The sequence below is a fragment of the Mesocricetus auratus genome, unplaced genomic scaffold (genome assembly GCF_017639785.1).
Source record: "Mesocricetus auratus isolate SY011 unplaced genomic scaffold, BCM_Maur_2.0 Super-Scaffold_100676, whole genome shotgun sequence".
Lineage (NCBI taxonomy): Eukaryota > Metazoa > Chordata > Mammalia > Rodentia > Cricetidae > Mesocricetus > Mesocricetus auratus.
This window is the reverse complement of record NW_024429266.1, coordinates 28,181,733-28,200,972: the sequence shown is the minus strand read 5'-3', so window position 1 is coordinate 28,200,972 and position 19,240 is coordinate 28,181,733. Positions and strand designations below refer to the sequence as shown.

Below are 19,240 nucleotides of genomic sequence, written 5' to 3'. Positions count from 1 at the left end.
GAAATCTCTTCTATTCACCCTTCCCAGGAAGATCAGGAGTCCCCCTATGAACCTTCCTTGTTACCTAGTGTCTTTGGATTGTAGCATACTTATCCATTGTTTTACATGTAACATCCTCTCCAGCATAAGCTGTAGCTTCTGTTTTTTATTTTAGCCATTCTGACAAGTGTAGTATGGAATCTGAGAGTCATTTTAATTTGCATTTCCCTGATGGTTAAGGATGTTGCTCATCTCAAGTGTTTCTCAGCCATTTGAGATTCTTCTGTTGAGAATTCTGTTTAGATCTGAACCCCAATTTTTTAAATTGAATTATTTGGTTTGTTGATATTTTATTTCTTGAGTTTTTAATTATATTTTGGAAATCAGTCCTCTGTCAGATGTGATGTTGGTGAAGATCTTTTCCCATTCTGTAAGATGCCATTTTGTCCTATTAATAGTCTTCATTGCCATATGGATACTTTTCAATTTCATGAGGTCCCATTTATTAATTGTCAATCTTAGTGCCTGTTTATCATTTGTATATAGGAGGGATACTGATTTTTGTGAGTTAATCTTGTATCCAGCCACTTGGATAAAGGTGTTTAGCAGCTGTAGGAGTTCCCTGACAGAGTTTTGGGGGCCACTTATGTATACTATCCTATCTACAAGTAATGATACTTTGACTTCTTTCCTTCCAATTTGTATTCCCTTGATCTTTTGTTTTATTACTCTAGATAGAACTTCAAACACTATATTGTATAGGTATGGAGAGAGTGGACAATCTTTTCTTGTTCCTGATTTAGTGGAACTGCTACTATATACTATAGGCGATAAAAGGGCTGAGAAAGAAATCAGAGAAACATCACCCTTTACAAACAACATAAAATACCTTGGGTTAACCCTAACCAAACAAGTGAAAGACATGTATCACAAGAATTTTGAGTCTTTAAAGAAAGAACTTAAAGAAGACACCAGAAAATGGAAAGATATCCCATGCTCTTGGATAGGTAGGATCAATGTAGTAAAATTGGCAATCCTGCCAAAAGCAATCTACAGACTCAATGCAATCCCCATCAAAATCCCAGCATAATTCTTCACATACCTTGAAAGAACAATAATCAACTTTATATGGAAAAACAAAAAACCCAGGATAGCCAAGACAGTCCTGCTCAACAAAGCAACATCTGGAGGCATCACCATCCCTAACTTCAAGCTCTATTATAGAGCTATAGTCCTGAAAACAACTTGGTATTGCAACAAAAATAGACAGGTAGACCAATGGAATAGAATTGAACACCCTGAGATTAATCCACAAACCTATGAACAGCTGATTTTTGACAAAGAAGCTAAAATTATACAATGGAAAAAAGAAGCCATCTTCAACAAATGGTGCTGGCATAACTGGAAGCTGACATGTAGAAGACTGCAGATAGATCCATGTCTATCGTCATGCACAAAACTTAAGTCCAAATGGATCGAAGACCTCAACATAAATCCAACCACACTGAACCTGTTAGAAGAGAAAGTGGGAGGTACCCTTGAACGAATTGGTACAGGAGACCGCTTCCTGAACATAACACCTGTAGCACAAACACTAAGATCAACAATTGATGAATGGGACCTCCTGAAACTGAGAAGCTTCTGTAAGGCAAAGGACACAGTCAGCAAGACAAAAAGGCACCCCACAGATTGGGAAAAGATATTCTCCAACCCCACATCTGACAGAGGGCTGATCTCCAAAATTTACAAAGAATTCAAGAGGCAAGTCTCCAAAACACCAACGGATCCAATCAAAAAGTGGGGGACTTAACTAAATAGAGAATTCTCAATAGAGGAGTCTAAAATGCCTGAGAGACACTTAAGAAACTGCTCAACATCCTTAGCCATTAGGGAAATACAAATCAAAACAACTCTGAGATATCATTTTACTCCTGTCAGAATGGCTAAAATCAAAAACACCAATGACAGTTTATGCTGGAGAGGATGTAGAGAAAGGGGAACACTCATTCATTGCTGGTGGGAGTGCAAAGTTGTACAGCCACTTTGAAAATCAGTATAGAGATTTCTCAGGAAAATGCGAATCAGTCTACTACAAGACCCAGCAATTCCACTCTTAGGCATACACCCAAAAGATACCCATTCACACAACAAGGACATTGTTCCACTATGTTCATAGAAGCATTATATGTAATAGCTAGATCCTGGAAGCAACCTAGATGCCCTACAACTGAAGAGTGGATAGAGAAAATATGGTACATTTAGACAATGGAATACTACTCAGTGGAAAAAAAATGGAATCTTGAAATTTGCAGGCAAATGGATGGCACTAGAAGAAACCATCCTGAGTGAGGTAACCCAGTCACAAAAAGACAAACATGTATTCACTTACATATGGATTTTAGACATGGGTCAGGGAGTGTCAGCCTACAATCCCACTGCCAATGAGTCTGGGAAACAGGGAGGTTCCCAAGAGAGATGCATGATACCCCAGAGAAGTGGAATGAGGCAAGATCTCCTGAGCAGATTGGGAACATCGGGGGAGGGGAGAGGGAACCAGGAAAAAGAGAGGGGGATAAAAGGAGGGAAGAAGAAGGCATGGGGGAGCAGGAAGGTAGAGTCGAGGTAAGAATAGAGGAGAGCAGGATGAGAGATACCATAATAGATGGAATCATTATAAGTTAGAGGAGAGAGCTGACACTAGTGAGATTTCCAGAGATCTACAAGGATAACAGCAACTGGCAAACTAAGCAATAGCGGGGGACTATTTACTACATTAATAGTCGCTTCCTGATGATAAGGTTGATGACTACCTAATATGCTATCCTAGAACTTTCATCCAGTGACCGATGGAAGCAGAGACAGATACCCACAGCTAAACACTGAACTGAACTGAACTGGAACCCAGTGACAGAGATGGAGGAGTGATGAACAAAGGGGTCAAGACCGTGCTGGTGAAACTTACCAAGACAGCTGACCCAACAAGGGGGAGCTCTTGGACCCCAGACTGATGGCTGAGAGGCCAACAGGGGACTGATCCAGACTCCATGAATGTAGTGTCAGTGAGGAGGCCTCAGAAATCTCTGGGGCCTTGGGTAGTAGATTAATGTTCACCATGACATGCAAATGAAATTTGGGAGCCCATTCCACATGGTGGGATGCTCTCTGAGCCTGGACACATGGGGAAGGGCCTAGGTCCTGCCCTGGATGAAATGACAGACTCTGGAGATCCTACTAAGGAGGGCCTCACACTCTGTGGGGAGTGATATGGGGATTGCGTGGGGAGTTAGGGGAGTCTTGGTGGAGGGACAAGAGAGGAGGAGTGGGAGAGGGAGCTAGGATTGACATGTAAAGTATTCATGTTTCTAATTAAAACCTTTTTTGAGGAGAAAAAGAAAGAAAGAAACAGAAGCATTCCCAGACTCCTTCTGCAAAGTCAGTACTGCTCTAATACCCAAATTAGGTAAAGGCACAGCAACAACAACAAAAAGAAAACTATAGGCCAATATTCCCTATAAGCATATATTCAAAATCCTTATTAAAAACTTATAAATTCAATATGGGCATATATATGAAAGATTATAGACCATAACCAAGATGACTTTATTCCAGAGAAGCAGGGATGGTTCAACTTGAGTTGAGTTGATGTAATAAATTACATAAATGAAATTAAATATCGCATGATTATCTCAGCAGATGAAGAATAGGCCTTCAATTAAATCTAGCCTTTTTGATAGAAGGCTTAGAGAAAGGACTGAAAGGAGCATACGTCATGATAATAAAAGTTATAAATGAGAAATCCACATCCAGCAGCATCCTAAATAGAGAAAAATTTGAAGCAGTCAAACTAAAATTAGGAATGAGACAGGGCTGTCCACTATCCCCACCCCTTTTCAATACACTGGCTGTATCAATGAGTCAAGAAAAGGAAAGTAAAAGGATACAAGTAGGGAAAAAAAGTCAAACTACCTTTATTTGCTGATGATGCAATATTATACATAAGAGGCCCCCAAAATTTCACCAGAAATATTCTAGACACAATCAACAGTCTCAGTAAAGTGGCAGGATAAAGAATCCACTTGAAACAATCAATAGCTTTTCTGTACACCAACAGGAAACATACAAAGAAAGAAATCATGGACACACTCCCATTCACAGTTAACTACAGAGAAAAGAAAATGTCTAGAAATTAATGTAACCAGGGAGGTGAAGGACTTTTACAATGAAAATTTCAAATCTCTGAAGAAAGAGATTGAGAAAGACACTAGACAATGAAAGGACATCCCATGCTAGTGGGTTGGTACAATTAATACTGTGAAAATGACTGCCAAAAGCTGTTTACAGATTCAATGTAATACCAATCAAAGTCCTATGTCATTCTTCACAAAAATAGAAAAACAAAAACTATACTAAAATTCATTTTGAACATTAAAAAAACCCTGGATAACCAATGCAAGATTTAGCAGTAAGGATAGTGCTAGTGGGATTACTATTGGAATTTTAAGATATAGTACTGAGCCATCTAATAAAAACTGCATGGTACCAGCACAAAAAGAGACATGTAGATCAATGAAACAAATAGAAGACTCAAACATGAGTACAGTACAAGTAACTATAACCATCTCGTATTTGACAAACTTCCAAAATCACACACTGGAGGAAAATAGACTCTTCAACAGGTGATGCTAGGAAAACCATATGTCCACATGTATAAGAATGAAATTAGACCCATATATATCACCTTGCACAAAAACTAATTTCTCTTTTGGTTTTTTTTTTGTTGTTGTTGTTGTTTGTTTTTACAAGACAGGGTTTCTCTGTATTGTTTTGGAGGCTGTCAGTCCAGCCCAGCCTCGAACTCACAGAGATCCGCCTGCCTCTGCCTCCTGAGTGCTGGGATTAAAGGCATGCACCACCACCGCCTGGCCAAAAACTAATTTCAAATGGATCAAAGACCTAAATATGAAACCTGGAACACTGAAAACACCAGAATAAAATATAGACAGTACTTTATATATATGTTATAGATGTAGGAAGAACTTTCTGAATATGATTCCATTTGTCCAGGAATTAAAGCCTACAATTGACCAGTAAGGCTTCATAAATCTGAAAGGCTTCTCACAGCTGAAACAGCTGAGTGAAGAGGAAACTCACAGAATGGGAGAGAATCTTTGCTGTTTATGCATATGATAGGGGATTAATATTAGAATATATGGAGAAATCAAAAACTTGAGAGGAATAAAAAGATGACTAATCAAACAATGGACTATGGATCTGAACAGAGAATTCTTAGAAGAAATAAAAATGACTAAGAAATATCTCCTCAAAAAGTGTTCATTATCCCCAGCAATTAGGGAAATGCAAATCAAAGCAACTATGATAAAGAACTCATTTTAGTTGGAGACATCTGCTCTGCAAAGGCATTCTAATTATAAATGTTTCACTTTTATACAAAGTTCTTTGGGTAAATACATATTTTTCAAGGTAACACTGTTCATGAAGGTAGTTTCTGCTGGACCAGGAAGTACATACTTGTCCCAGGCTCACAGAATATGATTAGATGGCATGTGTTAGTCTAGCTCTCATGTGTTAGATATAGAAGCTAGATGGAAATTATGACTGTTCTGTTAGATTTTAATCTATTTTTTATATTTTTGTAGGAAAGTTAAAGGGGGGAATATTGATGTCCATCCATCAGAAAAAGCTCTCATTGTTCAGTATGAAGTGGAAGCTACCATTCTTGGAGAAATGGGTGATCCCATGTTGGGAGAACGAAAGGAATGCCAAAAAATGTAAGTTTTCTTCATTTGTCTGTATCTTTAAAATAGGGAACTTTTTATATAAACTTTAGAAAAATCTGTTATTATTTTAATCTTCATAAGTAATAGCTATGGCATCCTTCTAGACTCACTTCTTCTTACTCAAGAAAAGATTGTATTAGACTATATAAATATGGAATATATTATAGAGAAAGTAAAATTTTTGAGGAACTGGACTAATGGCTCAGTGATAAAGACCATCGACTGTTCTACCAGAGGACCTGGGTTCAATCCTCAGCATTCACATGGCAGCTAACAACTGTCTGTAACTCTTAAGATCTGATACTCACACAGACAAGACTACATAAATGTGGAATATAGTATAGAGAAAGTACAATTTTTGAAATGCTGAGTGAAATTAATCCCAAAAGATATATTTATAGGGGACTTTTTGCTTAATTTGGAAAATCTGAGTATTACAAAAATCTTGTATTCTTTCTCCCCTAGAATTGTTGAGAGTGCTGTGGTGTTTAGGTTCCCAAACAGAGCACAGATCTTGAATTATCCCTTGAAAGCTACTTAGTTCTCTGAAAAATGTTATTAGTAAGACAAACTCTTTCTTAGATTGCTCTTAGTTTCCTAGTGTACTACTTCGTTTCCTTCTTGGTTTTGAGGAGTCCCTCAGGAACTGTCCTGTTTTTGACTATTCCGCAGTCCTGATAATTATCTTACCTTCCTCCTATAGTTTTATGGTAGTACAGAAGATTTGGTATCACTTAGTGTTCTTCCTCAACCCTCTCCCAGCTACACAGTTTTGACTTGGTAACTAGTTAGAAATAAATTCTATTTATGCCGTGTTGTAACGGAGTGTGTTGGGACTGCTAGGAGCACATGTGAAACTGCTGCTTTAAGTGTAAGCACTTGACTCAGTCCTTAAACACTCGGGGACAGTTTCTTCCCCACAAGGAACATTGTTTCCCATGGAGATATTTAAGGTTGTCATTATAAGATGGTCACATTGACATCTAAGAAGTGGAATCCAAGTACCGTGCCTGTGATCATCTCCTACTAGAAAGACTCACTAAGCCTGAATTTCAGTAATGCTGTAGTTGAGATGTGCTGACTTGTTGCACCTACAAAGAGAAACCACTTAGTATCTCATTTTATTGTCTTCATTGGTTTTCTATTAGGATCAGGAGACTAACATTAGTGACTCATTAAAGATAAACAAATTCTCTAGATTGTACAAGACACTGAAGAAAAATGTATAGGTGCACTCACACTGCAGTCCAGCTCACACTTTTATTCTTTTTCTCTCAGTTCTTTTCTGTTTGTCTTTGCTTGTCATTGAGATTATATGACTTGAGAACTTATAAAATTCTCTTGAGATTTCATTATTGGGATTTCCTAAAGAAAATCTGTCTTTACCTTTAGAATCTCATAAACTGCACTTCAAGAGAGAAATTTTAGTTTTTAGTTTTAAGGAATATACTCACTAACAAAAGGTGTGTGACATTGACTAGCAAAAGGTGTGTACCAAAAGTGTGTACACTTCCAAAAGGAAAATGTGTTTTGTTAATTCAAGAGGTTTTGTTAATAGTGAAGAAGAAAAAAATCTATATAGATTAAGATAGGTATGATATAAACTGTCATTAAATTGGACAGTAGTGATGGCCTAGATCCATAAACGTCATATTTCAACCTCTTACATTACTCAGGAATGATATCAACTATTCTCAACAGAGTTCAACTTTCTGAAGGTTTCATTTTGAGAAACTGATGATTATGGTGTAGAAATCATATAGATGATATTTTGTTAGTTTTTAATAGATGTTGGTTGCAGATTAAAAACAGTCAAGTAACCACAACTGTCATTTTCAAAAAAAAAAAGAAAGAAAGAAATTCTTCCTTTTCTCAAATTTCCTTTTAATAGATGTAAGTTTAAGAGACTACACACTACAACTAAAATGGCTTCAGTTAATACAGGCTTAACTGGATTGCTGATATATGTATATAGTGCTAGAAAGTAGACGTAGAAGAGATTTAAAATTCTGTGTATAGTAAAACAGACAAGAATTGCGTCATACCTATTATTGTGGCTAAGACCCATAACACTGGCAATGGCATATACTGGCAAGAATGTGGTGACAGGAATTCTTGGTCATATCTTGTGATAATGTGAAATGTATGCCATACATACCATAAAATGTAATACATTTTATATTATCTAAACACAGGCTCACATAATATTCAGTAATCATGTTTTTAGATACTACTATATTGAAAACTAATCTCTACACAAAACTCTACACATATTTTTAGAAACGTTATCCAAAATAGCCAACAATATATAAGCAACCAAAATATACTTAATAGTGAATGTATCAACTCTGGTACCTCCATATCTTAAAGCATTATCCAAAAATTAAATGAAATAAAATGACCAAGCATGAAAAGACATGGAAGGACCCTACATGTATATTGGCAAGCAAAAGAAGTCAGTTTGGAAAATTTTACTATGCAATTCCAACTGTCTAATATTATGGAAGAGATAAAACTAAGTATAATAAAGAAGTTAGAGATTACCATGGACAAAAGATAGGATGTTTGTAGAGCAATGCAACTTTTATGTGTGACACTAAAATGGTTGGTCTATAATTTATAAAAACTCATAGAACACAGAGTGAATGCTAACGTGATCTATGGCCCTCTGTTAATAATTAGATGTACCAGTGTTTTTTGTAGCTTACATTAGTGTTCACTCTTTGTGTTCCATGAGTTTTGAGAAAGATAATAAATATGGTACACAGAGGCAAGATGCTAATCACAGAAGCACAGAAACTGAGAGAGGTAAGTATGTAATCTCTACTTTTTCTAGAAAACTAATCTATCTAAAAGCCTAATACAAATTTAAAGATATGTTGATCGAGTTTTACTTTTGTTTTATTTGGGATAAAGCTTCATTGTATAATCTTGGCTGGCCTTGCGCTCAGGTTCTTCTGCTTCAGTTTTCCTTGCAAGCACTGGAATTAAGTTCTCCCATCATGTCCAGCTGTTGATGTAGTTTCTCCTGTGCCTCTTCTCAATCCAATATATTGACAAACACAGATTTTCTGAGCCCTTTTTTAAAATTAAATATAGAGAGATCTTTGGGGTTATTTCTGTGAACCATGCTTGCTCTATGTGCCTTATGATGTTCAGCTAAAGTGGTCTAAAAATAAAATCAATTATTTTAAAAACTTAAAAATTATCAACAACAAAAATGAATACATTTAAGACAGAATAAGATAAAGACTATCATTCTAGCAAATTTAAGCTAGGAAGGATATCTGAGTCATGCTAAGACTGAATTCAGAAGTCATCTGTGTCTAAATATTGCCCTCATAGATGCTGCATTCAGAATATTTCTCTGGATTCTTGTTTATTCATCTCTGTAGTAGCCTACCTTCCTACACAAAGTAGCCATCTTTACAAAGAAATAATTCCATACTTAGTCTTTTTCCCCTTCTGAATGTAAATCATACATAGGAGGATTTATTTGACAGTCCTGATTTTGTGTTTTCATAGTTCTCGATCATGCCATGATCCCATGTAAACAGGCCAGTGTGTTGTTACTCTTAGACTCCCAGTGACTCTCCTGGGCTCAATTTAAGAGGAAGGAATGCCAAAGTAACTCAGCGTACATAGCACTCTCCCCGCAAGTGCCAGGTCCTGGGTTCCAGTCCCAGCACGACAAGTAAAGAAAAACTGGAAATTTTCATACTTAAGTATAAATGAAATCATTTGTTTCTGGCATCTTATATTTCATATTCAGTAATCAGTAAAGACTGTTTTATCAGAAGTACTGCTTCAAAAACAGGACTTCTTGATGTCTTGTCTAGAACGTCTTAAAAGATTTATGTTGTTTTTACTGTTTTTTATGCAATTCACAGGAAAAGATTGCCTTGAATTTATATAAGCCTGGTTATATCTAAATCTTTATTCTAATATGATTCTATGTCAAGATAGGTATAGACTCTGTGTATAATCTATAGATTATCTTAAAACTGTATTAATGAATCTGTCATGTACTTTTTATGATACCTGAATTGGAAATATTTGGATGTACTTGCAGCATTCGTCTGAAGAGCCTCAATGCTAACACAGATATAACTTCGCTGGCCCGGAAAGTGGTTGAAGAATGTAAACTCATTCATCCCTCAAAGCTAAATGAGGTAGAACAGCTGTTGTACTATCTACAGAACCGCCGTGATTCATTGTCAGGAAAAGGTAAGAGGAAGGAGTCTGGAATTTTAAATGCAATACCAAAGGTGTGTGATTGTAGTCTTCAAAAATATTATATTTACTTTGAAAATGTATATGTAATATAGTATAATATAAAAATGCATAGCTATGAAAACTATATCCATTTTGGTTGTGAATTCTTACCAGTGCTAGAATAAACAGATGTATTTGTTTCCTACACTGGAGATTTAATGCTTCTGTACACAGTGTTTAGACTGCTACACTGTGTACACGTGTACACATGCACTGAAATAGCGGGAAAGTCTGTCATATTCATAGTACACTAATACAGGTCACATTGTGAACAGAGATTTTACTTCTCTGTTCTAATTATTAGCCTTGTATTTTCTACATTTCCTATTTGTACATAATGATTCTAGTAAATTATTTTAATATACATATGGCGTATGTCACATGCTTTAGATAACCCTGGGGTATTACTCTCATGAGTTTTCCTTAGAAAAGTATCACATTTCTTTCATTGTCTTTATTTTTGTCATTTTCCTATCCTCAATTCCTTCATGAAAGAACTGTACCATTAATGTTTTAGACCTCAGAAAATATAGAAGATATTTTCAAATAAAAGTGAAAACACAGATATCCAAATGAATTATTGAATGCTTAGCAATTAGAATGTACTGTATGAAAAAAGAACTATGAAAAATGTCCATTATATATGGATTAAATAACTCAGTATTATTCTCTTTCTGCATAGTAATAGCTGAAAGTATATTGTTTTACTGTATATTAAGACTATAGTCATCTAAATGATTCAGTTTTTTATAACTTTTTATACTTTGATAATTTAGAGCCGGAAGCCCAGCCCTAAAGAGATGGAAAGAAGACTGTAGTAAATTGTGACACTGTGATTCATTATTTCAGTGATTTCTTTTTCTTTGCTAATCAAAACTACTATTATAATAATTATCTATTTGAGACAGAATTTAGCTGTTTATGATATGCCCTTATCTCCCATGGATATTGCCTCTGAAAATGGAAATGGTTATTTCCTTTTAAATTCAGTATGTATATATCTTTGGAAGAACAGCCCTTCCTAACATTTTTATTGTCAATAACATGTTTCTCATTTTTTCTTGTCACTCATACTTCATAGCAGTATTTCTTTTTATTAGCATGTATTATTGTATATATTTTTCATAAAACCATGGTTTTCATTATGACAGTCTGATACATGAATATAGTGCTCATATTTGACTCTCGCATCTTTTCATGACCCTTGCCAGTCCCCTTCAAAGTAGTCCCCAGTAAGGGTCAAGTCTCATATGTATATTTATTACTAATTATACATTCATTTGAGTTTCTTCTAATTTATCTACTTAATGTATGCATTGTTTTTGTTTAGAATATGAAAATATGCTTTTAACTGAATAATAAATGGCCCAAAGATGTGTTTAGTTCCTATGAATTCCTCCTAGGGAATATACAAGTACTAACTTGATGTAATATCAAATATTCATCTTTTAATTTATGTCCCTTTTCAGACAAAAATCATTCATCTTATTTATTTCAACTTATAAGTTAGCTATTATTTCTTACTCTTAGGTGTTAACTTTAGTTTTCATTATAATTCATTTTTGTATTACTTAGACCATTTTCTTTTTCTTATTGATATACCTATTCCCACTTTAAATGAAGTATAAGTTTTGTCATGAACTTTATTAGTTTATGTTCTCCTTGATGGCATCATTAGAACAAATTACTAATTTTTACATGGAAATATTTTATACACTGAAAAAATTCATCAAATATTTAGTTTTACAGCCCCAGCATAGGCAGCACTAATCTAAACTACTAAAAATAATTACTCCCCATCCCTTAAAACCTAATTTTCAGGGTTTTTTTAAAATCATTTTTACAGAAAAAAAAGAAAAATCAAGCAAGCCTAAAGATCCACCTCCTTTTGAAGGGATGGAGGTAAGCCTGTGTGAATTCTGATCTATTACACAAAACACTACAGATATCACCTTTACTTTCAGTAATGCATATAGCCATGTTCAGATGTGAAATCTTAAATGGTTCAGTTTAGAGATACCTTAACAAGACAGAAAAATCAATGCTTACTTTATAAAACCAAAATTGTTGGTAGTGCTTTTTAACATATTTTAATTTTATTAAAATAAGTGGCAAAAATATTCTGAACATTTCAAAATAAAAGTTAAAGTATTTAATCTTTTATTGTAGGTGCAAATAGTTTTATATTATATTTAAAATATATTGAAAGACACATTGTAGACTTTATATATGTTCCACTTTATTGTGCTTATAATTTAATATTAGCATTCTAGTACACAAAGGCCTAAAGTTATCATGTGTCCATAACACAAAGAGGGATGCTCTCTCAGCCTGGACTCTTAGGGGGAGTGCCTGGACCCTGCCCTGAGTGACATGACAGACTCTAGATATCCCCTATGTGGAAGGAAATGGCGATAGGGTAAGAGGCTGGGGGGGATGGTGGGGGGGGGTGCAGGAGGAGGGGAGGGAGAGAGAACTGAGATTGACATGTAAAACAGGCTATTTAAAATGAAAATAATAATAATAATAAAAAAAGAAAAAAGGCCTAAAATTTCCATCCACAAAAAGATGGCTATTATCCATTCTTTGGAAATTGTTCATAAGTGATATGTTGATCACAAGATAGCATCCCTCTGACAGTGATACTGTGTGTCAGAGCTGCTGAGTGCTTCCTGCCTATGTTTCAGATTGACGAAGTGGCCAACATTAACGACATGGATGAGTACATTGAGCTGCTGTATGAAGATATTCCAGACAAGGTTCGGGGATCTGCCTTGATCCTACAGCTAGCTCGAAATCCTGATAACTTGGAAGAACTACTATTAAATGGTGAATTCTCTTTCTAAATATTAAAAATAGAAAATTATGTAAAATAAACCTACCCTTGAAGTTTGTATTTAGCTCTTAAATATTTTATGTATACAAATGCCTATGTACATGTTTCCATATCTTAATACTTATATTCTGAATTTTATTTTTTCTTCCATATATTAGGAATATTTTCAATCTATTACTTTTCTTCCTCTCCTTCTCTTTCCATGGTAGGTCTATTCTCCACTCTTATTTTCACCCTGCTTGTGTTTTTGAATCTCAAGAGTTTGTTGGAATTAGCATGTAACTAGCTCACCATACATTCTTGAGTCCATGTGTTTAGTCTATTTAACATTGATGTAATGCTCATAAGGTAGGTTTTGTCATTTTGTATTTTCTTTGAATAACAAAACTTTTAGCATGTTTCTATATTTTTAAATTATGAAAAATTTTGTCATGATTCTTAACCTTTTTTACTCTATTTCTGTTTTCTTCTATCCTAGGTATTTCCTAGTTTACCATTTTAAGCTATTTTTTATAATTATTTTTTGAGCTATTATCTTAGTGATGTCCTAACATTACAATTGACAATTTCAAACAATTTTGTTCAAATTATAACCAACTTAATTTTAACAGTATATAGAAATTTGTTCTAATATACTCTTTTCCCTCCTCACTCCTTTGTACTGTAATAATGATGCATTTCTTGCATATGTGTGTTGGGAGTATGTGGATATCAGTATACATGTTCACAAGCACATAAGCACACTTGTTTGTAGAAGTATATATTCTCATATGTTTGTGTAGAGGCCCAGGACTTGTAGCACGAGTCTTGCTCAATCCCCGTCTTATTACTTGTCTCTCGGTTGAGCCCCGAGCTTGAGGATATAACCAGTCTAGCTAGTCAGATTGCCCCAGTGAATTGAGTTAGAGGCAGGTGGCTGAGGCGGGCCCTGTAGGTGTCAGTTCAGGCAGGGACCTTCGAAGATGTGAGAATAAAAACTCAGTTCATACTGGTTTCATCAACTTGGATCAAACCCGGGGAGTCTGATCCAAGGCAGTTCATTGTCAGCATATTTAAAACACACAGTGCCATTTGGTAAAAAATTTCCAGGCAACAGTTATTCCCAATCCAGGTGCACAATAAAGCTTAAGGTGTGTCTACATAGAAACTCCTTTACAGATACAAGTTACCATAGCTAAAAGGTCTAGAATTTAGTGTGGTCTCTGGTTGAGATAGCAGAGAGGTCAGCAGTATGTGTGACAGCTCTCCTAAGGATGGGTTCCATTATCGGAGAGCTAAAGATAAAGGTCTAGGGAGGGAAGAGGCTAGGATAAACATTCTGGGTGGGGTCTGCCTCTATAGCACATGGTGGGTGAGTTCTGTGTCTATAGCACAAGGTGGGTGAAGTAGGAACCAGATGGCCAGCACTTACATCAATACTTTGTGGGAGTGGCATCCCTTGTAATTCCCACAGCAAGCTACCTAGCTATAGTAGACATCTGCAGAGCTCTGCATTCAGCTGAGAAACTATGTCTCAAGAATAAGGTTGCAAACAATTGAGAAAGACTCCTAGTGTCAGCCTCTGGCCTCTATGTGTATGTGTGCTCACACATGTGCAAACACACAGGAACCACAAATATATACTTATGCAAAAAAGAAAAGCCTTGTAATAACTCACTTAAAACTGACCTCATATTACATCTGCAAATGTTCGTTAATCAATTAATTATACCTTCTTCTAGAAGAAATACATATATACTTCCAAGGAGTTATTTTCAGAAACTTCAATTTTGTTTATGTCTGTTGGTATATGATATGTAAATATTACTTCTCATAAATTTTATTTTTTTACCTTAATAGAGCTAAGTTGGCTAAACTCATTCATATTCTAGGTATATTTTATCAGTTTAGCAGAGTAAATCAGATGTTAAAGAAGAAAATAAGGGTAGTACAGTAGTAAGATTCCAGGTGGAAACAAGTCAGGATATGGACAGCCTTTGAAGATCTTACTGTCACATTTATCTAAGTCACATTTGACTTCTTTACTGCATACACTTTTATGTCAGGTGTTTTGAGTAAAAGTCAATACTTCTAAAGTAGCTTTCTGTACTGGAAAAAAACATCCTACTTTTTTGTCCCAGTTGCATCCTGGCTTTGTTACTTATTCATAAGTAGACATTTAAAACCAACCTCCCTTTATATCAAAGGCGAGGTAAATGGTCATATCCGCATATCTCCTTGTCTGTAGAAACTGCCCTTGGTGCACTAGCGAGAGTCCTGAGAGAAGACTGGAAACAAAGTGTTGAGTTAGCTACAAACATCATTTATATCTTCTTTTGCTTTTCTAGGTAAGTGTAAAGGTTCTAACCTATCTCTGTTGTTGTCTGCCTGTACCTGTGTGCAGCCATTGGTTCTCTCAGTCTGTGTGTGTTTATTGATGCTCTTCTTCTTATTGTTGGCTTTTTACTCTGTTATTCTCTCATTATGTCTACTCTTCCCTATACCTGCACACACGTGCACACATGAACATACATGCACTCATGCACACACACATTCATATATACTCCAATTGGCATAATAGTTTGGAGTGTGATTATAGCTCTGGAGGAAAATTATCTCAGTTTGAATACAGTGTCTACTGTTTACTCACTGTGTACTCTTAGTTATTTTATTTAATCTCCCTTGGCCTCAGTTCCTGTGTAAAATTTTCATAGTAATAGCCACATTTTTTTCTGGTGGTTTTTAGAATTAAATGACTCAGAATTAAAACTCTTAGGTTAAAAGCCTGGTATAGAGTAAGTCCTCTTGTACTTATATATGTATGAACATGCAAATGCACGCTTATGTAGTAGACACATACTTCTGTATCTCAATTTTTATCAATTTAGTACATACTTAGGGGAAACAGTTTGATAGTTTGATTACATGTTACCATATGTAAATGATTAAATCAGGGTGGTTGGCATTTCCAATCCATGAATACTCACCAATTCTTTGTATTGGGCGTGTTTGAAGTCCTCTCTTCCAGTTCTTTCTAAAATGTATTATAAATCATTGTGAACTGTAGTCACCCTACTGTACTGTAAAAATAGAATTTATTCCTCCTATGCCACTGTATGTTGTTTTTGATACCCATTATCCAGCTCCCCACTGTTCTCCCTAGTTTTAGCCCTTCCTAATTTCTAGAAGTCTCTAGTCTACTCACTTTATATGAAGTCTAATTTCCTTCCACATATCTGAATAAGGACACATGACATTTTCCTTTGTTTGTTTGACTTATTTTAACACAATGCCCTGCAATTCCATTCATGCATTATGAAACTTTATTATTTTAATAAATACATTCTATTTACATGTATATCCTAATAAAGGTGCTATTAAGATTTTAAGAAAAATTTCTAGCCAATTAGATTTTAATAATAAACCAGTATTAGCAAAGAAATTTTCCTGAATAAATACTTGAATAAATTACTTAGCAAATATATAGAGAACCTGATTACCGATATGTTACTACTTTATTCTCTCTCATCAACTTTATGTAACAAATAAAATGAGTGCCTAACACTATCATAATATTAATTTTGTTAGACAATATTTCAAAACATATTCTGAAAATATCTTAGTTAATATTGTGATTAATCATGAAAACTTACTTAATAATTATTTAAGGTGAGGGTAGCATGTTAACACATAATAAGATAATTTCAAATTTTCCTTTACTGCGGTATATTCATTCATTGGAATGTGTGTCAGACTTATGTTTTGTATGGTTTATGTCATTTTGGGCCAAAACCAAATCTCCTACATGAACAAGATGTATTCTTTTTTAATGTGTATTAAAATCTCTTATTTGAAGCTTTTCTCATTTTCATGGACTCATCACTCACTATAAAATTGGAGCACTGTGTATGAATATCATTGACCATGAGTTGAAAAGACATGAGCTTTGGCAAGAAGAACTTTCAAAGAAGAAGAAAGCTGATATCCTTTAGGTGCCATTTTGACCTGCTGCCTATGGGTTTTTTCTTTCCGTTTTTAATTCTTGTCACATAAGTTGGAAATCATGTAATAATGTGTCAGAGGTAAAGATAGAGATTGGAATTATCAGAATAAATACAGTTGATAGGCACTTTATTCATATTTGACTAGTTAATTAGGTAGAAGAATGAAGCCAACAGCAGTGCTGGATAATTGAATAAAAGTGACTGCACTGTTGTATCTGCCATGACCCCTGTGTTTGGGGAAGTATGGCTCCCCACTGCCGCTTATATACTTCCAAGCAACTTTGATGGGGATAGATTAAATTGCTCAGTGAACCCAATTTTTCAAGGAAACTACAGTTCCACTTTTCTATGAAGTTCAGTTTTTCTAGTTAAATGAATAAATATTAATGTAGATTTGAGAGATCTTATAGAACCTATGAAAGGAACCTTGGAAATTCTGTTTTAGTATGTCTTGTGGTCTAAGGACTGTTCTTTGGGTTCCTTAATGCTTTCAAACACTTATTTTTAAAGTGTTATTGCCCATTGGCTTGAAGCATTTGGAGGTAGGAATTCCATTTAGTTCACTGTGCCTTTCTTTTTTGAGCTGTAGTCTACATTCTGATAGCTTCTATCTCTTGATTTTAGTCTTTCATGGTGAATATAGTGTAACGGCGTTGTATTCAAAATTACAGTAATCTCAGTTGTCTTTACTCAACTCAAAAGTCTTTCACTGTTCATACCTGTCTTAACATGATAGTCTATTCCTCCCCTCCCGTCCCTTACCTTCCCCTCCTCTCTCTCTTCTCTCTTATTTTTTGAGTGAGGGTTTCTTTGTATAGACCGTCTAGGAACTTGCTTTTTGCAGACCAGACTGGCCTTGAACTCAGATATCTGCCTGCCTCTTCCTGGATGCTGGGATTAAAGGCATGCACCACTACTGCCTGGCTTGGATATCTTTCTCTTGGAGTCTTTAACTTGAACAAGGTACTGGAAAACTTTAGATTGAATCTGCATATTTGAATATTTTGGATGTCTGCCTGAAGTAGAATCTTTTATTCTTAGCAACTACATCAGTTTCTGTAAAGAAAGTAATCTTTTTAATGGGCCCACTTACACAGTCTGCTGGAAGTTATAGACTTTGCAGCTTTCATAAGATATTTGCATGTAATTACTAAAAATCCAAGTATTTGGTGAAGTTCAAAAAATTCATCATTCTAGGACTCCAAGGAAATTATGGGACCTTTGTCTAACATGTCCTAGTATGCACAGTCATGCATTTAAGATTCTAGTTGAACTGTTGGATGAGGAATAAAGTTGCAGCCAGGCTTGACAATTTTAATACTCCAGAGGCAGAGATAGGTGAATCTCTGTTTGGGGCCAGCTTAGTCTACATAGTAAGTTCCAGGTCTACCAGAGTTACATAATGAAACCCTGTCTTAATAAATAATAATTTGCACATAAAACTTAATATACTGTTCTGAAAGTAGCTTTCAGTAGATTTTCTTCCCTTCAGTTCATGCTTGTGATCCTTAACTTGAGTTTTACTTGATGAAGACCTTGAAAATCAAACACTGAGAAAGGATTATGACAAAACCTTTAAAAAGTACCAGGGACTTGTGGTAAAACAGGAACAGCTATTGAGAGGTATGTGCTCCCGAATACTTCTGAGACCTGACACTAGGAAACTGATGTAAAACTTTAAAGAATTTTTCATTTAATAAAGAATAAACCCTGTTTCTAAGATTTTTGAGAAGTAAGAAACTTTAGTATTATATGGTTTTGCGATCACTTAAGATAGTCCTAAGATTTAGTTAGAATGATATGATTCCTTTAAGTGAGTATTCAAGTCCTGGTTTATAGTCAGCTGTGGATTCGATTTATTTTACTGCTTATTTGATGAACTTGTATATGGAAATGTTAGTACTGGATAAGTTTTTATTCCCTCATAGTTTTTAGCTTTTCTAACCACTGAATTTTTCAAGGTTTACTGTTGTTTAGTTTGTTTGGTGGTGCTAGAGACCAAACCAAGGGATGCATGGTTAGGCAGACATCCTCCTGCTGCACCATGCCTCCCCCAGCTGGTTTAAATATTTGAAGTTGAGTGGTTAAGTTCAGCCTGTTGTAGGAAAAGCCACCTTTTAGATGTAAACTGTTTAAAGAGACTAGACATAGTAACTTCTACCTTGGTTGGCATGTCAGTCACAATACATTAGATATCTAAAAATAATTGTCTTGTTAGAATTTTAAAACACTGAGATGATTTTTTAACATGTAAAATAGTGAGCTCTATTCCTAACCAAAATTGTGCAAGTGTTTTATGTTTGAACAGTTTTTATTGAGAGATAATTGATAGATAATAAACTATATACTATTTAAAAGATACAATTTGG

General features: G+C 35.1%; 1 protein-coding gene across 3 annotated transcripts in view; it reads left to right on the top strand.

Moving 5' to 3' along the window:
- The window catches only part of Kifap3 (kinesin associated protein 3), a 125,235-nt gene that overhangs the window by 8,615 nt on the left and 97,380 nt on the right, over positions 1-19,240 (top strand). For all 3 annotated transcript variants that reach the window (XM_040737191.1, XM_040737190.1, XM_005071362.4), the window contains exons 2-8: positions 5,637-5,768; positions 9,850-10,004; positions 11,899-11,954; positions 12,740-12,881; positions 15,116-15,215; positions 16,724-16,848; positions 18,396-18,494. In XM_040737191.1, coding sequence (XP_040593125.1) covers positions 5,637-5,768; positions 9,850-10,004; positions 11,899-11,954; positions 12,740-12,881; positions 15,116-15,215; positions 16,724-16,848; positions 18,396-18,494 — 809 coding nt within the window. The remainder of the gene's footprint in view (positions 1-5,636; positions 5,769-9,849; positions 10,005-11,898; positions 11,955-12,739; positions 12,882-15,115; positions 15,216-16,723; positions 16,849-18,395; positions 18,495-19,240) is intronic.